The 21,195-nt window shown below is 42.8% G+C and overlaps 1 protein-coding gene across 3 annotated transcripts in view; it reads right to left on the bottom strand.

The window, feature by feature from the left end:
* GRIA3 (glutamate ionotropic receptor AMPA type subunit 3) overlaps positions 1-4,988 on the bottom strand; it is a 460,685-nt gene extending 455,697 nt beyond the window's left edge. For all 3 annotated transcript variants that reach the window (XR_013221283.1, XM_077285103.1, XM_077285104.1), the window contains exons 1-2: positions 1,263-4,988; positions 255-413 (exon numbers count right to left, since the gene is read on the bottom strand). Coding sequence is in view for 2 of the 3 variants with exons in the window: in XM_077285103.1 (XP_077141218.1) it covers positions 255-413; positions 1,263-1,353 (250 nt within the window). In the remaining variant the exon portion in view is untranslated. The remainder of the gene's footprint in view (positions 1-254; positions 414-1,262) is intronic.
* Positions 4,989-21,195: the final 16,207 nt, after the last annotated feature.

The raw sequence follows: 21,195 nt of genomic DNA, 5'->3' as shown, positions 1-21,195 counted from the left end.
ATTTAGATTGCTTCTAACACATGGAAATGCATCATTTCTGTAATAATCTCAAAACTGAACTAAAACTCACTTTTATTAATCATTTATTTTCGGAATGTCAAGAAGAGCATCAAAAAAATGTCTTCTAGTGCCTAAATATATTGAATTGTACATACAGGGACCTGCATCAGTATCTATAGTCAGGAAAGCTATAGAGAGCATTATATTTCCGCACACCCGTCACGCCATGCATCACCGAAGCTGTGGGTACTTACAAGCATTGGTCACAGAGAAACTGTTGGATGAGTCTAAGTGATCTACATTGTGAAACAGCTGGAAGGGCCGCTCTGTGTTGTTTTGGTTGGTGTTGTGCAGCTGGACTGCAAATAAAAATGCGCTGTGTTCCTGAATTGTGTTTTTCATGAAAAGTCCACCTAAAAGAAAAAAAAATGACGGAAACAGGAAAAAAAAGTCAGACCGCAAAAAGTAACATGATCTGCAACTGCATACATGACGTTATTATTGACCAAATGTTGTCCCATTCATATCAACTATAGCTGGCTTTAATTGGTAATGGGATCATTTCCCTTTAAGGGATACATTTGCTCTAAGCCCAGCAAGTGCTTTTTTTTCTTCCTTTCTTTTAATACAATTTGCTGACTCCAGTTCTTCTACAGCTTCCATCAAGAACCAGACGAGCGAAGCTATTCAGCGGCGTACAAGATGTGACTGAATGGAAGGCTGTGTCTTTCTTTACATACTGCCCATTCTGCTCACATTCCCAGTACAAAGAGCAGGCTCTGAGCGGATTCTTGGGGTTTTTTTTTTTTGGTGTAAGCATTCCTCTGCACAACTTTTTCTGCAGTGTGTTGAATCCACATGAAGCTCTATATAGAAGCTTTGCTACTTTAATAATAAAAAAAAAAAGCTGCAGTGACTCAACCCATGTTATGTGTACAGTATGCCTTAATCTCCCTCTGTATCTGCATTCTGCCTGATTCTTTATTTCCAGCAGACACGAGAACAATGACACATTATGGGCTCATGGAAGAAGCAGAATCCTGACAGTCATGATACATGAGAGTAAAGGATCAGGGGCAACACTAGAGTGCCTGAAGTTGGGCAATGCTCTGATCCAGTCCTGCTAATGCAGGACATTGGGAGCATGATGCAAGCCCCTGCCTGCTGCACATTGCATCCAGTTACTGCTGTGAGATACAAAGGCAGCAGGATCTGCACATACTACAGCACACAAGGCTACAATCAGCAATCCAGGCACTTACCTATATTGATAGTGTTGGGGAATCCTCCATAGGTCTCTCCCGCAAGGCTTAGCAGCAATAGGAAGACAGTCTGGAGCTCGTTTTGTCCCATTTTCACAGCCTTAATTTCTAAAACGAAACTGACACAGCCTGGGCAGTCAGCACTTTGCCCAGTCCCTCTGCTTTTACAGCAGCACCATGGACAGCTCCATTGGCTGCAAGCTGCAATTCAGCCCCCTTTTCTCACTATAGAAAATCAAGGGGACTTTTCCCAAAGATGGTGGTGAACAGAGAGAAAGAGAGAGAGAGAAAGGGAGTGAGAAAAAAAAAAAAAAAAAAGATCAGATGAATAAGGCTCCTCCAATTGGACCAGTAGGGGGGTTATTGATCAAACTTGATCTGACGTTGAGTTAAAGCAGCATCGTTGAGCTCAGCCTCACTGCAGCCCCTACACGACTGCAGAGCACGAGCTCTGCATTTGTCTACAAGGAGATGGAATCGATAGAAGCTCCACAAGCCTCACGTGGACCGCCGGCTAACCCCTTCATTACTGAGGACACCACAGCTTGTAGGTCTCCTTCCCCTTCCATGATCCCAGAATATAATGCTGCCAAGTGTCCCAAAGAAATGAGCCAGGAGCATCAGGAGTCCATGCACCCTCCTGCAGATATCTCTGCTGTGCCACCATGGAAGCAAAAGGCAAATCACCCCCTTCTTTTTATTAATGTAATCACACGAGAGATGATTCTAAAGACAAGCTGGATGCTGTCTGGATCTGCAGCAGATGTGTCTCCACCAACTGTATCTTAGACATTGCTACATTATTTCAATATCTGATAGATTATTTGTAATAATAATATTAATTATCTTTATTTATATTGCACCAACATATTCCGCAGCGCTTTACAGTTTAACAGTTTCAAACACAACAGTCATACATTTTGTATTTACAATTTGTGAACATTGTAACTGTAATAGATGCAGAATTGCTTTGTTCTATACACTACTCCCATGCATCAAGCTCCACAAGGATGGATATGTGCACATGATATAGTTGTTGCAAACCCATTTCTGTAATAAAGCTCACATGTTTGCACCTAACTCCAGACATCCTCACTCAGGACACTATTTGTGGTTATGGTAGGCAGAGAAATTGTGAAATGGAATTTACCGATCTGAATTGATTATATTTTGGTAAGTTAATGCAGCCAATAGAGCACATCTTTAATATCTGGGGAATCAATATATTTTGCTTTTTGACATAATTATGCCATTTGTGCTGGCTGATTGAGCATCACATCTGTAGTTCCGACTGCTCCAGACTTGGCTTCTAATTTATATACTTTTTGTAGGAATCAAGGTTGTCGTTCTAAGGTAGAATTTTGATGTGATGTTTTGCATATATTTTAGTAGTGCAACATATTGATTCCGTAGGAGATGATTACTAATTTAATCAGAGGATTAAAATATTCAGCGTAATATTTGTGCCATAAAATGCTTCTAGGTTTTCAGGAACCTCAAAACATAATTGAATTCATATATAAAGATGACTCCTGAAAATAAGTGCGAGAGTTTCGATAAGCTGCAGAGACAAGCAATCTTGCGAAAATCTTTCAGGCACTGAAGGAGTTTCTCCTTTCCAGCCTCCTCCATCTTTGGCTGGAAAAATGCTGATGTAAGCAGGAAACACCAGGATGACGTCACTGCTGAAACCAGAAACTGTGGAAAGAGGTGGCTCTTAGGTCCATTTACTCAAAAGGACATATTTAAAGGGGTGTCCAACCTTAGGATACAAGTCTGTCATCAAACTATGTGGATTCTTAAGATAGATCATTAGATCGATTTGGGCGTGACACCCGGAACCCACACCGATCAGCTGTTCCCAGTGCAGTGACCAGATGTAATCAGTGGCAGAGTTGCATGCCACAGCTCTTCAACTGTACAGTATTTGCAGCCGTGTACTGCACATCAGCCCCTATATGAAAGAATAGGGTTGGATCTGCTGTACCCCACTGTGGCCACTATACATTTGATGGCGCTATGTCGTTCCACTCCACAACTTATCACATCGGGCTGCCGCCATCTACAGGAACAGCTGATAAGCAGGGAGCTGAGTGTCGCATCCCCACTGACCTGATATTCATTGATGGCCTATACCAGTATTTCCCAAACTCCAGTCCTCACGGCTCCCAACAGGAAATCCTGAAAACATGACCTGTTGAGGTCCCGGAGGACTGGAGTTTGGGAAACACTGGCCTATACTAAGGATAAACCAACCAAGTGCTGGACATCCCCTTTAAATAACTGTCAGCCGATCTCTCCAAATATCTCTGGTAGTGTCTTATCTCTATTTTCCAGAAAACAGGGATGGGCATGTTTAATTCCAATATGCCCCATCTTTCTTTTTTTACCCAAAGCATCTGCCAAGATAGCAGTCTGGTCTATGCTCTTCTGTGTATTAGACAATGCTGAAGGTCCCAAGCAGGAAATCGGTGAATCTCAAAGTCAATACTTGCACCTACACACATTAAGAAAAATCTGCAGAATTGGTGAGCAAGTAAGTTACCTAGCCATCCTAGGTTGTTGCAGCTCCCGCATGATGTGGGAGTGAGGAGAGGAATTTCTTACAGGTAGAGTCAGTATTCTGCTGTTTCTAATAAAGCTTTGCATGGTTTGTTATTCTGCTTTTCCAGTGCCCTGAATAACAAATCTGCCTAGCCATGCCACAGTAGTGAATATTTACCACTGCATAAATTGTCAACTTTGCCCATTACAGCTTTACAGATTCTTACAATACTTTTCCAAGCTTCTGCATAGTGAGTCTGACTCGTTATTTTATGATGCAAGTTGCAGATTTATCAATACATAACTAGGCAGATGGGCATTCTGCTGTCTGGGAACAATATCTGCAGGGCAGCGATGAATGGAATATCCATTCTATAAAACCTGGGCCTCGCTGCTCCAATACATTGTTTGCATATTTTGACTGTGTTCACTATAGCAATTTCATAGCACTGTCACCCAACTTTTCCAAAACCCTGAGGGGAAAATTGGTCTAGTTTTATGGGGGAGTTATGAACACATGCTTAGGCAAATATGGAATTTACTAGATGTAGGCCAGATGCTATCACATCGGGAGGGCAGTAATGTCATGATGGGAGCAGGCTTTGCAGCGTTGAGAATCTCTCCCCCATGTAATCACCCACCTATCCACTCTCTCTTTCCCCATGTGCTGACTACTCCCGTCTGTGCTCTCTTCTTTGACCTGTCTACCCTATGTGCTGTCCCCATTGTCTGCTGCCTCTCTCCCTCCTGTGCTGTGTTCTCCCCTCATGTGCTGTCCCGTTTGAGCTGTCTCCCCCCTGTGCTCTGTCTCTCTGACCCCTGCACACTTTGATCACAGAGGATACATTTTGTGAGGTAAAATATTGTTTAAAAACAGTCAGTGAAATATTTTACCTGACAAAAGAAATCCTCTGTGATCCCAAACTGTAATGTCAGTATTGTCTTTTGCTTCCTCCCCTGCCCAGGAGATGTGGTATGCTCCGTACACAGTCAGACACAGGCAATTTGTAAAATGAACTTTCGTTCATGGGAAAACCCCTTTAACCCCTTCCTGCCGCGGCCCTTTTTCGTTTTTGCGTTTTCGTTTTTCGCTCCCCTCCTTCCCAGAGCCATAACTTTTTTATTTTTCCATCAATATGGCCATGTGAGGGCTTATTTTTTGCGGGACGAGTTGTACTTTTGAACGACATCATTGGTTTTACCATGTCTTGTACTAGAAAACAGGAAAAAAATTCCAAGTGCGGTGAAATTGCAAAAAAAGTGCAATCCCACAACTTGTTTTTTGATTGGCCTTTTTGCTAGCTGAATGCTTAAACTGACCTGCCATTATGATTCTCCATGTCATTACGAGTTCATAGACACCAAACATACATGTCTAGGTTATTTTTTATCTAAGTGGAGAAAAAAAATCAAAACTTTGCTAAAAAAAAAAAAAGCGCCATTTTCCAATACCCGTAGCGTCTCCATTTTTCGTGATCTGGGGTCAGGGGAGGGTTTATTTTTTGAGTGCCGAGCTGTCGTTTTTAATGATACCACTTTTGTTCAGATATGTTCTTTTGATCGCTTGTTATTGCATTTTAATGCAATGTCGTGGCGACCAAAAAAACTTAATTCTGGCTTTTGAATTTTTTTCTCGCTACACCGTTTAGCGATCAGGTTAATACTTTTTTTATTGATAGATCAGGCGATTCTAAACTAGACGATGCCAAATATGTGTAGGTTTGATTTTTTAATTGTTTTATTTAGGATGGAGCGAAAGGGGGGTGATTTAAACTTTTATATTTTTTTATTTTTTTAATATTTTTAAAAACATTGTTTTTAACTTGTGGCAGAACTCGATCGGCTCAGCTACATAGCAGCGAGCATCTGATCACTGCTATGTAGCTGAAATGCAGGTGTGCTATGAGCGCCGTCCACAGGGGGACGTTCACAGCAGGTCGGCATCAGTAACCATGGAGGTCTCAAGGACCTCTATGGTTACCATCCTGATGCATCGCTGACCCCCGATCATGTGACGGGGTCGGTGATGAGGTGATTTCCGGCCGCGCAGCCAGAAGCACCGGTTAAATGCCACTCTCAGCATTTGACAGCGGCATTTAACAGGTTAATAGCGGCGGGTGAATCGCGATTTCACCCGTCGCTATTGCGCGCACATGTCAGCTGTACAAAACAGCTTACATGTCGCTACTTTGATTTGGGCTCACCGCCGGAGCCCACATCAAAGCAGGGGACCCGACATGCGCCGTACTAGTACGGGGCATGTCAGGAAGGGGTTAATGTGACTGGCTTCTTCTGTCTGTAGACACATCGTGCATCTGCCACCAAGATCAGCCAAATGATTCACTGTGCTTGTGTGGAATTCGGGCAGGCGCAGTAAATCAGACCGCCGCCATCTTTGTGCAGACAGATAGTGGCGGTCACATTAAAACTGCGCATGCGCTCCTCCTGTACAAAGATGACAGCAGTCAGTGAATCATGTGGCTGATCCCCGCAGTGGCGTGTTTGCAACAGTGTTCCGCTGGTGGTACTGCGCAAGAGGCTGTGTACGGCGTATATAGTGTGTATGTGTGTGTGTGGTGCGAGGGTGTTCCGCTGGTGGTACCACGCAAGAGGCTGGTACCACCAGCAGTTTCCATATTGAGACACCCATCACTTGGGTTGTCCCATTATGGGGTCGGTGAACTTCCACCGCTTGTAATTCTGGGATCCAGACACAACTGGACAGAACAGGATGTGAAGACATTACAAGGTAAGTATATATTAATATACACTGCTCAAAAAAATAAAGGGAACACTAAAATCCCACATCCTAGATATCACTGAATGAAATATTCCAGTTGTAAATCTTTATTCATTACACAGTGGAATGTGTTGAGAGCAATAAAACCTAAAAATTTTCAACGTAAATCACAGCTAATATCCCACGGAGGTCTTGAGTTGGAATGATGCTCAATATCAAAGTGGAAAATGAAGTTACAGGCTGATTCAACTTCAGTGGAAATGCCTCAAGGCAAGGAAATGATGTGCAGTAGTGTGTGTGTGGCCTCCATGTGCCAGTATGATCTCCCTACAACATCTGAGCATGCTCCTGATGAGGCGGCGGATGGTTTCCTGAGGGATCTCCTCCCAGACCTGGACTAAAGCATCCGCCAACTCCTGGACAGTCTGTGGTGCAACATGACGGTGGATGGTGCGAGACATGATGTCCCAGATGTGTTCAATCAGATTCAGGTCTAGGGAATGGGCGGGCCTGTCCATAGCTTCAATGCCGTCATCTTGCAGGAACTGCTGACACACTCCAGCCACATAAGGTCTGGCATTGTCCAACATTAGGAGCAACCCAGGGCCAACCGCACCAGCATATGGTCTCACAAGGGGTCTGCGGATCTCATCTCGGTACCTAATGACAGTCAGGGTACCTCTGGCGAGCACATGGAGGGCTGTGCGGCCCTCCAAAGAAATGCCACCCCACATCATTACTAACCCACTGCCAAACCGGTCATGCTGAAGGATGTTGCAGGGAGCAGATCGCTCTCCACTGCATCTCCAGACTCTGTCACATCTGTCACATGTGCTCAGTGTGAACCTGCTTTCATCTGTGAGGAGCACAGAGCGCCAGTGGCGCATTTGCCAATCCTGGTGTTCTGTGGCAAATGCCAAGCGTCCTGCACAGTGTTGGGCTGTGAGCCCAACCCCCATCTGTGGACTTTGGGCACTCAGACCATCCTCATGGGGTTGGTTTCTAACCATTTGTGCAGACACATACACATTTTGGCCTGCTGGAGGTCATTTTGCAGGGCTCTGGCAGTGCATTTTGCAGATAGTGGTCCTGCTGCTAGGTTGCTGCCCTCCTACGGCCCCCTCCATGTCTCCTGGTGTACTGGCCTGTCTCCTGGTAGCGCCTCCAGCCTCTGGACACTACGCTGACAGACACAGCAAACCTTCTTGCCACAGCTCACATTGATGTGCCATCCTGGATGAGATTCACTACCTGAGCCACTTGTGTGGGTTGTAGAGTCCGTCTCATGCTACCACTAGTGTAAAAGCACAACCAACATTCAAAAGTGACCAAAATGTCAGCCAGAAAGCATTGGTACTGAGATGTGGTCTGTGGTCCCCATCTGCAGAACCACTCCTTTATTGAGTGTCTTGATAATTGCCATTAATTTCCATCTGGTGTCTATTCCATTTGCACAACAGCATGTAAAATTGATTGTCAGTGTTGCTTCCTAAGTGGACAGTTTGATTTCACAGAAGTTTGATTTACTTGGAGTTATATTCTGTTGTTTGTGTTCCCTTTATTTTTTTGAGCAGTGTGTTATTATAGTCTGAGACAGCTGGTTACCAACTTATGCACAATGATCACTAAATAAAGAAACTTACAAAGGTAGAGGAGGCAAAAAACAAAAACAAAAGAAGGAATAGCTTAATTTACACATATGTAAGTAATTTTTAGTTCTTACTCTTTAAAGTGAACCTATCAGCAGGATTTTGCTAAGTAAACTACAGACACTGTCAGGTTGGTGCCATTATACTGATTAAAATGAAATCTTGGGTGATGAAATCTGTCTTGTGTTTATTCTTTATTTGTAGTTTTCAGTTAATGAGATTCTCATGCTTTGGGATGGCCTGCGGGGGAGAAGGGGCTTTATGTGGTGCTCTGTTTACTTATTCATCCTTATGGTTTATGGCAGGGCACTGATCCCTCAGCGACCTGCCCCTATTTTACAAAATATAATATTGTTGGCTTAGAAAAAAAAGTTTACTTCAGCAAAATTGCACCAGTGGATGCGCATGCGCAATAGCATCTTTCACTTGCCAATAGAGTGCTCGAGTGCCATTTTGTTGCACCCCTTTTTTTCCAGCTAAACGGTCCTGGCGCATGCACAGTAGCATGCATCATCTTTCTGGAGGAAAAAAATTGGGCTGCAGTAAAAAGGCAGTGGCAGCTTTTGCACAGTAGCATCTACCAGCAAGCAATAGATTTTACTACGCATGCACAGGCTCCATTTTGTTGGAGGAAAAAAAATTGGCTGCAGCAAAATGGCGCCGGCGAAGTTGCAGAGGTTAATTTTTTTCTAAGCTAATATTATATGCAGTATGTAAAGTAGGAGACAGGTCACTGAAGGATCAGCGACCTGTCATAAGCCCCAAGGATCAATATGTAAGCAAAGCATCACATAAAGCCTCACGCACAGGCCGCCCCAAAGCACGAAAATCTCATTAACTGAAAACTACAAATACAGATTATACAAAAACCTCAAGACGGATTTTATCAACCAAGGTATCATTTTAATCAGTGTAATGGGACAACCTAACACTGTTTGTAGTTTACTTAGCAATATCCTGCCGACAGGTTCACTTTAAGCCTTTCTCTATCAGCAAAATGTAAGTATAAAAAATGCATCACAAATAATTTTGAGCTAATGCCTGATAATTTTCAGTTGATATTTTATGGTGTATGCCACAATGTTTTATACATTTCCTCTGTTGTTATATTTTCTTTATACTTTACCTAAACTGTGTCCATAGTAAATGTTTATAGCTGCTTGTCATTAATATATGTCAAAGGCTATAATTGAATGAAGAGTTGGACCTTTAACCCTAGCTCCTGCCTATCCTTCTAGCAGAATTGATACGACTGATTGAATAACTAATGCCTGCCATAAACAGATTAGGCTTAACCGATCGGTTGTAGGATTATTAACCGAAATGTTGGCATTGGCTGTTGCAGTTAAACAAGAGAACTGTTCCTGCACTTATGGAAAATAAATAGACATGCCTGAGTGAAAAAGTGAAAAAGCAATTCACCAACAAGCAACTGTGATTCATCAACTTTGCAGATGACGAACGGCACAAAAAATTCAACACGGCTGACCATCTCGTCAGCCAGCTTCAACAGTTTTTATCTAGTCATCGTTTGAAAATCTTTTGTCATCCTCGGTGAGCAATGGTGATTGGTAGTGATGAGCGAATATACTCGTTACTCGAGATTCTCGAGTAACGAGTATATTCGCTCATCACTAGTGATTGGTCATATTGGATTTTTTGAACAGTTGTGCACTCAATCTAAACGTGCTCGGATTGATTGCCAGATGTTTCACCATTTTTCTTTAATTTTCTTAGCTCTGCTATTTTTTTATATTAATTCTAGAAACCATTAGACATGCAGTCGATCAGCTATATTGTAGGCAATCAAAAACTTAAATGAGTTTTCAAGGCTTGGGACAAAAGTCTTAAGTCGCTCTACATGACCACTGAATTGTGACAACGTGCAGTGTGCATACTGTTACGATTCTGGTGTGAGTGGCCGGTCATGTGATTGCCAACTCACACCGGTAATATTGGGGAATTCTGACATGTGCGCACCATATGCTGTCACTACTCATCAGTCTGCAGTCACATGCTGTAGAGTGATTGCAGACTTTTGTACCAAGCCTGGACAATCACTTTAAAAATATAAACAACTTTAAACCAGCCACACATATAAGATAAAAGTCAGGCGAATTCCCTAGGACTGACTGACATTTATGTGCAAGGGGATTCCTGACTATTAGATCAGGTATATTGGATTTTACCCTGAGCCCCTTTGTACCTGCAAGAAACAAATTCATACCAGAGAGTCTGACAATGAATAACTCAGTTTTGGAATAAACACGCATGCTCAACAAAACGTGCACGATGACAGCTATGAGGATAAATAGTCATTGGCCAGACAAGCATTTTGACTTGCTGTTATCGAATGTGTAAGGTCAGTTGTAGGCTACATTCACATACAGTATACAGATGTGGCATCAGTTGCTATTCATCCAGGCAAATGTAAATCCAAATTTGGTATGTCTAAATAGTGTATAAATCTGATTGATTTCGCTCTGGTCTCATCTGCCGGAAAATTTATCTGACCTACATGAAAATTTCAGCAGACAGTGGCCACTCTCACTGCAACTGAGAGAGATCTGAAAGTGAGCGAGATATGAAAGACAATTTTATAATGGATGAAAATTCACTAAAAATGGTCTTGCAGTGAGGATTTTCCACAGTGAATTTCACCCTCTTGAAAGCTGTGCACCATCTAATGTGGAAAATCCATAGCAGAAAGTGTGTACATCTGAATGTAACCTAAGTACGTAAGTCTGTATTTTGATGTTATGTAAATGAGAACATTTCAGCACTTTCAATAGCGAAACAAATTGCAGCAATTTAGAGTCCTGGATAACCTCTCAAAAGAGATATAGTTAATAAATGCATCAATGAAATGTATTCGAGAATACATATAAAACAGACTATTTTAATTTTCATTCAATTGTGAGATCTTATCAACTAACCTGGTGTTGATCGATGGCTTGTAATTGATGAAGGTGAAACTTCTGCTACAGTGTCATAAAAGAATAAAAGAGCCTTTACTGATGGACAGCAGGGAATATACATTTTCTGAAGCTGCTATGTCTTATTTTTCAGTGGAAGAAATAGTAGTTCAATAATAAGGCAAATTATATCTCTAACTTAGATAATAATAATACAAATAATAATGCACTTAAGGTATTATAAGGACAGGGCCTAATTGGAAAAGGAATGCAAGGAGTCTGAAGAGGAAAGGATCTAGCACAAGTTTAACAAAATGTAATGTGGTGCGGTGTGGTAACCGTGGGTGAGGTGCTCCTCTCCTCTCCTATGCCCTGACAGATTACATGAAGTTGGGGGTTACGAGCTGGGTGTATAGACTTTTGCTGCGCGGGCGTTACGCCCATGCAGGCCACATGTAACCAATATTGCTGGTTTGCCAGGACCAGATGTTATAGTAGAAACTAGGAGCAAAAAGCGCAAATAGGGTCTTATCTGAGAATAACAATTGTGCAAATGAAGGATATGATAAGGATAACCTGATAGGATCTGCTGTAGATCCACGGGTCTTCTGACCAGGAAAGTGAAATAAAAGAGACAATTGTGGTTTACCTGTCCTGATCGTAGGCAATGAGGATACAAATGGAAGTATAATAAAAGATTTTTTTATTTCAGGTTATTTAGTCAATGCGTTTCAAAGTCATTCTAGACTTCTTCCTCAGGACGCAAACCATTTATCAATACATCCCCAGAGGAAGCCAAAAGCGAAACGCACATTGGGACCACTTACCCACGTCTCTACCAGGTTGAATACTGGGGATTTAACTGCATCATATTGCTAGCCTGGGGTTAGGAACGATTGGTGGACTTCTTTCTTTATACTTTGCATTGTTATCGTGTTTTGTTGGATCGTTACTATATCTTCATTTATGGTGGCTGCTTAATTTCTCAGGACTAAATGATAAATTCTTGCTGTTTACTTTATCTACATGCATCCACTATTGGGTTTTATTCACACTTGCTTATATTTACAATTTATTACTTTGAGGACTGAAGGTTGATTTACCTCTTTACTATAATTGGCTTTTTCTATTTTTTTTACAAGCACTTTATATTGTCCATTAGGATTCCTATGTACTCGTTTGTATGCTGCTTCTTCTTCTTATTGACATGCTGAGGAACTATGGAGAACTTTCTATGTAACGTTTCTCTGACTTACAGCCTCTTTTGATTCCACAAGTCTTTGCTTCATGCATTTCTGCCTCAATTGTTGTATACCTCCTGTACCGATGTGATACTTAAGTGTCACTTTTCCTCCTTTTTAATATTTTATTTATTATTTATATTTGTCTGATGTCTTGCATGAGCGTCAAAGGTAGGCAAATTTTTTTCCTTTAGTTACTTGTATACAGAGTGGCATGGCAGGTATGGCTGGTACTGTATATAGGCTGGCACAGCAGGTGCAGGCAGGTGCTGGCGGGCATGGCTAACATAAAGGCAGACTGGTGCAGGTGGATATGGCTGATTTACAGGTAGGCTGGTGCTGGCAGGCATGGCTGATGTGCAGGCAGACTGGTGCAAGCATGGGTGATGTACAGGCAGGCAGGTGCTCCAGATATGACTAATATACTGGCAGCCAGGTGCTGGCAGGTATGGCTGGAATACAGAGACACAAGGCAAGTATGGGCAGACATCTACAGGACAGGTAAAGTGACTGGTGGATACTGGGGCAGAGGATATTTATTCTTGATCGGTATCTGGATGAGTCCCCTATAATCAATACAGGGTCGAAGTGAGCCATCTTTTTTCTTTACAAAGAATAATCCTGCTCTGGCCAGGGAGGATGATTTCCAGATAAATCCCCTCACAAGATTCTCTTTTATATACTTGGTAAAGATGAGTGAATTTAATTGGGTCCCTCCTTATTCGGCAAGCTATAGCCCTTACCAAATAAGCTGCAGAGGGAACCCGGCTTCCTGTATTGCTGATCAGCTGGAGCGATCCGGGAAGCTGGGTTCCCTCTGCAGCTTATTCGGTAAGCGCTATAGCTTGCTGAATAAGGAGGGAACAGATCAAATTCACTCATCTCTTATACTCGGACATGGCTTGGGCCTCAGTCTGAAACAGGGTAGATATGGCCTTGTGAAGGAGAAGAACCAGGAACAAGATCGATAGGGCAGTCGCACGGCCGATGAGGTGGTGGCGTCTCAGTCTCCTTTTTGTCGAAGACATCATCATACCTCCAATAAGCAGAAGGCAAGCCATGAAAATTTGATGGAGTAGCCAGAGGCTGAGCAGGACGAATGGGAACTAGACAACTCTCATGGCACACCTGACCCCAACGGAGTACTTCTCTGGATTTCCAGTTCAAGACATGCTTGTGTTTTCGCAGCCATTGCAGACCTAGAAGCAGAGGATGAAACAAACCTGACAGTACAGAGAAAGGAATCTTCTCCAAGTGTATCCTTCCTACCCAAAGTTTCACATGCTCTGAAGCCAAAAGGACGGTCTCAGAAAGAGGTCTCCTATCGACGGATGATATCATGAAAGGTTTCTACAGATGTTGGATTTGATATAACTCCACAATCGCCCATTGAATGAAATTTCCTGTGGAACCAGAGTACAGATAGACCAATTCAGTGAAATGGATGTTGCCACAGGAAACGAATACTGAGAAAGTTAGGGGAGGGGAAGAGTAATCCTTACCCAGAGTAGCCTCCCCTACCGACCCTAGGCTTTGAAGTTTTCAATTTTTTCTGAACAGGGATGAATTAAATGTTTTGACTACCGCAATAGAAACATCTTCCTTTGGTCCGATGGTCCTTGGCCCGCTTTACCTGGTCGATCTGCATGGATTCAGAGAAAGGTGTCAAATTTGAGGTTTGCAGCTTGATTGCACTTTGAAAGGTAGAAATCAAGCACAAAACTGTTTACTTGCAGGTCACCTCCTTGGAGTGCTCCTGAAAGCTGATGTCGATTCGGGTAGCTAGGGACACCATGTCATCCAGTGAGGTGGGAATATCATGACCAGCCAACTCATCCTTTTAATTCTTCAGGAAAGACCCTCCCTGAAGGCAGCCACCAGCGCCTCATTGTTCAAGGTGAGTTCAGCAGACAGAGTCTGGAAGCAAACAGTGTACTAGCCCACTGTGAAGTTACCTTGATGCAACCTAAGAAAGGAGGAGGCTGCAGAAGAAACATGGGCAGACTGATCAAAAACCTTGCAGAAGGCTTCTAAGAAAGTCTGAAGGTTGGAGGCAAGAGGATTCCCTTGCTCCCATAGGGATTTGAGCCACACCAGGGCCATACCAGTGAGTTGGGACATGATGAAAGTCACTTTGCCCAGATCTGAAGTGAACTGATGGTCCAAGACTTCAAAGTGCAGCATGTATTGCTTGATCAACCCCCAACATAGGGCAGGATAACACCATGACGTGGAGGAGCAGAGAGATGCAGTCCAGAACCAGGAATATAACTGGCAGGCTGATGAGTCACGGCAAAGGTTTCCTCAGCATGGCGAGGTGCGGATGTAGCAACAAATGTCCACAGGTAGGAGAAGATCTTATCCTGGTCTTTCTGGTGGGAAACTTACTGGTACAGGTCTGAGATAAAAAAAAAGCTTGGGAGTCAACTGATTCCATGGCTTCAACGTGTTGTATGGTTGATATTTTCATTTATCTCTGTCCACCTTCCCTTTTTTGTCTTTTTAGTATGTTCCTACACACTTCAGGTTACTACTACCCTGGGTGAAGGAGGGGATAGATAGGGGTTGATATAGGAGCATTGCAAGGTACTAGAACCTGACGTCTCCACCTTCAGAAGTATTCCAGAGGACAAGTATAGACTAGGGCACCCCTAGTTTTAGGGACCTGGCTAGCACTCATAGTCCCAACAACTTCGTGACAGGCCAATCACAGTATAATGGCTCTCATAGAGACCTACGGCCCTCATATAGCCTTCACATAAAATGCTGTGGAATTAATGATGCTATATAAATGAGTAAAATAATTAAACAAATAAATACAGTCCCACATAGTTTGATCACCTCCACTTTCAGTTGCTGCTATAAACAGTATGCCACTGGGTGTCTTTCTTGACTTAGGGTGTTGAAAACAAGAGGTATTTTCTATAATTTGAGCAATTTTAAGTGGCTGAAAATATACTCCTCAACATTGAAATTGCAATACCAAGGAGGAACGGCATTATGGAAAACACAAGATGAATAGACGTGGTAATGATACGCACGTATGAAGAAATTGAAACAAAATTTTGACAATATCTAAACCAATTCAATATTGAGTATAAGTGCCACCCAGAATACAGAATTGCATGTACGTACATGCCGTGGCATGCTGTCAATGAGTTTATCAATGTGTGTCTGAAAAATGTTCTGCCTTGCTCAATTCACATGGACACTCAAATCAAAAGCTCGTGTGCTGGCAGCTCCCTTTGCAATTTACAACCAATGTTTCTATTTTTAAGATTAACATATCTGCCCTGTGACTTCATTAACTCCATGACTTTTACTTCTGGGTTTTGCAGTTTCAATCTTCAGGAGTGTATTTCTCTGATAGTTTTGGAGAAAGTGCTATTTTTTTTTAAATCAAATAATTTTTATTGAAGAAAGCAAAAAGGATAACATTACATACATAAGCATGCACAAGTATACAAACAGTATTACTTTCCCTTTTTTAAAAATAAAAATACACTTTCCCCCCAAAACAAGGAAACCTCCCCATCCCCCCGTCACACTTCCACAATCCTTGTCTATGTATTACAATATTGTACACATTCTTATAACTCTAATATCCTATCTCTGACAAGTTCTGCAGAGGCCAATCCAGGAAAGTTCAGTCAGCCCCCCAGATACTCTCATAATGGTTCATTTTGCCTCTTTTCATGAATAGGCTCCGCTCCATAAGAACTACAAAATTAACTCTGTTCACAAATTCCTTCCTAGTAGGAGGATTTTCATCTAACCAGTGCAATGTAATAGTCTTCCTTGCAACATAAAGCATTTTGGCTATTGCCAGTCTATCTCATTCATCCGACGCCACCCCCTCCACATGTCCTAAAATACATGTCAATGGATCTCGGGAAATATTTGTTTCCATCACTCTTTCTATTGAATTTAGGACCACTATCCAAAATGCCTGTAATCGTGGACAGGACCATAACATGTGAAGAATGTCCGCTTCATCCATCGCACACATTGGGCATCCAGAGTCCGCTCTTAGTCCAACCTTTCTCATCCACACAAGGGTCCTGTATATCCTATGTATAGTGAATAACTGCGACACCCTCCCAGATTCACTTATAGCTATTCTAGGGACATATTGTAGAATCGACTCCCACTGGTCACTAATATATCTCCAAAATCCCTTGTCCATTTAGATCTAGCAATCAGTGGGTGTTTATCCAGAAACGTGTCCAACAATCCCCTGTAAATTAGAGATATAAGACCCCTAGTAGCCCTCTATGGACCAATTATATTCAACATACTGTCACTCTGTATCACTATCGGTGACCTTCTCCACTGTCTAGAGAATGCATGTTGCAGCTGCAGATACTGATAAAACATAGTATGCTTCAAAGGAAACTCTTTCCTAAGTGTTTCAAATGTTTGAACGTCTCACCATTCCACATCCGTGACACAAACCATATACCTATTCTTCTCCACTGTTCAAAATTCTGTAGATTTAGCAATTCGGTCAACCGGGCGGATGGGGGGGTCAAAGCAAAAGGATGTGTATCTCGTGTATTCCCCTATTCCTTCCATTGCTTAATTTTTTTCCATAGTTTCTCAAGCAATGCCAATGTTGGAGACCTCTTAGGACTCAGCCGAAATCTACCCGCTTCCAGGGCAGCCTGCAGCGGGCCCCTCCCCAACACATGAGAAATAACCTTCTTCACTGAGCTATTAAGTTCATGATCCCCCCATCCCACCAAATGCTGTCATTGAGATGCAATGTAATACAACCATGGGTTGGGAACAGCCAAACCCCCATCATCCTTTGGACGCTGCAACAGTTCTAGCTTAATACGCACTCGGCCCCCTTTCCATATCAAATCTTGAAAAATGGCATTAATTTTGTAAAATGTATTCTGAGGCAGCTAGACCGGTGCATTGTGTAGCAAGTACAAGAGCTGAGGCGTACGTATCATCGTTTTTACGTTAGCACACCTGGTCATTGTCAAGTTCAGCTTCCTCCATGCTGTAATCTTCTGTTTAAATTTACCCAGTAGAGGGTTCAAATTAAGTCTTTCATATTCTTCAATATTATTTGACACCCTAATGCTAAAGTAAGTGATTTCCTTAACCACTTGAATTTGATTCCACGATCCAGCAGCAACAGTACAGACTTATCCCAATTAATGCAGAACCCAGGCATACTTGTCGAAGACTATCATCACGGCCCCCAGGGAGACCCCACATCTCCCAAAAACAACAACATGTCATCAGCATAAAGTGCTTCTTTTTCCTCATGTGTCCCATATTTAAATCCTACAATAGATTGATCCCTTCGTATCACTGCCGCCAGTGGTTCAGTTGCTATAGCAAACAACAGAGGGGATAAGGGACACCCTTGTCGTGTGCCTCTAAATAAGGAAAACCTCTCAGACAGCCGCCCATTAACACGTACCCTGGCCCTAGGAGCAATGTATAACAACTGAAGCCATATGATAAACACCTCCCCAAAAGCCCATATGATGCAACGTGGCCCACAAGTATTTCCACTCTATGCTATCGAATGCTTTAGCCGCATCGAGTGACAGAATCGCTCTATGTCCTCATTGTCCGCCTTCACTTGCATTTTAATGAAGAGTCTCCTCAAATTCATTGCTGTGGATTTCTTAGGCATAAAACCCACCTGGTCCTGATGTATTATGGATGTTATAACTTTATTATGATGGTTAGCCATCATTTTAGCTAAAATTTTTACATCTGTCGTTAGCAATGAGATTGGGCGGTACGAGGTCGGAACAGTGGGATCCTTGCCTTTTTTAGGGAACACGACAATTAATACCCCCCGCATGGACCGTGGGATTTCACCTCTGTCTACCCCTGCCCTATATACATCCAGCAAAGAGAGCAGCAGAAGTTTCCTATATTTTTTATACATTTCCCCGGGCAAACCATCAACCCCTGGAGCCCTGTCATTAGCCATAGAGGCCAGGACCACCTCCAACTCCTCTAAGTTAAACAGTTTATCTAGCAATTGCTGGGACTCTGCAGACAATTTTGGAAGCTCAGCTCTGACCAATAAATCATCAATCTCTGCATCCGTCGGCTGCATCTGTGATCTATATAAATCTGTGATCTATATAAATTAGTAGAAAAGCCCGCCATCACCTCCAGTATGCCCGTGGTATCTCTGACCTTCTGCCCATCTTCTCCCCTCAAGGCAAGTATGTAAGCATTGTCTCTCTGTGCAGCAGCCACCAGGGCCTTGAGATGGCCATCTCTCTCTCCTTCCTCAAAGTATTGCATAGTTCGGAATATCTTTTTTCGTTCTGCCATCCGCAAAGGCAGCACATTTAATCCAGCCTGAGCCTTTTAACATGGTTTTTAACAAGGAAAAATGCAAAGTACTACATCTGGGCAATAAAAATGAAAAAGCATTTACAGAATGGGAGGCATAGGGCTAAGCAACAGCACATGTGAAAAAGACTTGGGTATACTAATAGATCATAAACTGAACATGAGTCAACAGTATGATGCAGCAGCAAAAAAGGCAAATGCAATCCTGGGATGTATTAACAGAAGCATGCAGTCTAGATCACGCGAAGTTATTATTGCCCTCTACTCCTCTTTGGTCAGACCTAACCTGGAATACTGTGTCCAGTTTTGGGCAGCACATTTTAAAAAAGACATTAAAAAACTGGAGCAAGTTCAGACAAGAGCGACCAAAATGGTGACTGGTCTGCAAACCATGTCCTATGAGGAACGGTTGCAGGATTTGGGAATGTTTAGCTTGCAAAAAAGAAGACTGAGAGGAGACTTAATAGCTGTCTACAAATATCTCAAGGGCTGTCACATTGTAGAAGGATCATCTTTATTCTCATTTGCACAAGGAATTACTAGAAGCAATGGGATGAAACTGAATGGATGAAACAGATTAGATATTAAAAAACTTTTTGACAGGGTGATCAATGAGTGGAACAGGCTGCCAAGAGAGGTGGTGACACTGGTGAGTTCTTCTTCCATGGAAGTTTTCAAACAGAGGCTGGACAGACATCTGTCTGGGATGATTTAGTGAATCCTGCTTTGAGCAGGGGGTGGGACCAGATGACCCAGGAGGTTCCTTCCAACTCTATCATTCTATGATTCTATGATTCACTTTCATCATCATCTTCTTCCCCCTGCTCCGGTTCCTCCTCTCCCCTCTCATACCTCCGCGATGTGCATATGTCTCCTCCATCTTCGGCTTGAATCAGGGACCCACCTGTGCTCCTGTCAAAATGCTGCAGTTTGCTCACAGCGCCCATCCGCCTGCTCTCTTCCTGGGCTTGCCCCTCCTCCACATCCATCTCACCAGCAGCATGGGCGCCATCTTGAGCCTTCCTGTCCTGATCCCCAGCATTCTTTCTGAGGCCTCTTTTGCCCATCATGGATGGTGTCGGTGCATTCCAGGCGATCTGGCAGGTTCACTGCACCTTGGGCCTCACAGTAGGGAGGCACTAAAGTGTTTCTGGGTGCCACAAAGTATGTCCTGGCTAGATACTATGTGGGAGCTGCATGAACACACGTCTGCTCACATCTCACTCCAGGCCACGCCCCCGGAGAAAGTGCTACTAGTTTGACATTCTTTGTAGAAACCCACAATTTACCCACTACATAGAAAGCAAGGATTGTTTCTGATGTTTATCAGTAGCCTGGATAAATTGCTTTTCAGAATCATTAAAACTGTCAAAAATCGTTTCTTGAACCTTTTGTAATGTTGTCAAGCGTTGAGTCAATCCTAGAAAAAAGGTTGAAATTGGTAAATGAAGAATGAAGAGTGGGTTGAAACCTGTATTTGCATAGAAAGAACTTTGTGGTGTTGAACTGATGTTGAGCTTTTATATTAACCCTATCCTGACATGGCCAATTTTTGTTTGTAAAATCATGGTCTTTTTGAAGACCAGCCAAAGGTTGAATGTCAAAAGAGCTTGATTGAGACGATAGCAGGCACTGGAATCTTTGGCAGATTTGCTCCATGCCAGAGTGCCATTAATACTGCTGTCAGAGATTGACAACAGCATTTTACAGGTTGATAGTTGCGGACAGAGTTCTGCTCCACCCATGGCTGTTAGGGGCAGATTCTGGCTGTGACATGCAGTTATTATCTGCTGGGACAGGCTTAGCCTGTGAGTTTACTCTATGCACCTGCTCCTCACTTGCGCTGTACATGTAGATGTCAGGACGGGGTTAAAACTCAGCTATGGGTAGATAACTTGTCCAACCATAATTATGACGCATAATTGAATTTATGAAGTATCCAAGTGTAAGATTCCCTAGTCATACGCGAGCTTTGGTCCCCACTCTCTCTTTCATTCTACAAGCAAGGTGTGTCCCAGTCCTGGTGCGCTTCTGAGTATGTGATGCTTTCTACTTACTTCTGTCCTGCAGGCCTCTTCTGACTTCAGGAAACCTCCTTCTGGTACCAGGCAGCAATCAATCCAGGTGACACAAAGTTTATAAAAAACAAATTTTTAGCTTGTGAATGGCAGTATGTAGAGTATTTACATGCAGATGCAGAGGATAAGGCCCAACAGGTTGTCATCTTTTCCACAGGTACCGGATATAACTTCATCCCTGGTTCTCAGTGTAGGTGGCATGTCCCTCTTGCTGGCTTTCCTAGCAGTAGGGAGTCTTCCTCACCTCCAGCAGTATATCTGGATTGCAATACCTTCTGCCCCATGTCGTATGAGTCCATCTTTCCCTGTAACTTCACAAGCTGAGTGTGCCTCTAGTCCCCAACATCCATTTCGAAATTGCCACAGGCCATTTAGATGGAATTACATGGAAGGGTATTTGCTGCAATCCACTGCTCCAAGTTTTAGA

This window comes from Ranitomeya variabilis, chromosome 2 (genome assembly GCF_051348905.1).
Source record: "Ranitomeya variabilis isolate aRanVar5 chromosome 2, aRanVar5.hap1, whole genome shotgun sequence".
Classification (NCBI taxonomy): domain Eukaryota; kingdom Metazoa; phylum Chordata; class Amphibia; order Anura; family Dendrobatidae; genus Ranitomeya; species Ranitomeya variabilis.
Note: the sequence above shows the minus strand (reverse complement) of the source record. Positions and strands in the feature narration are given on the sequence as shown.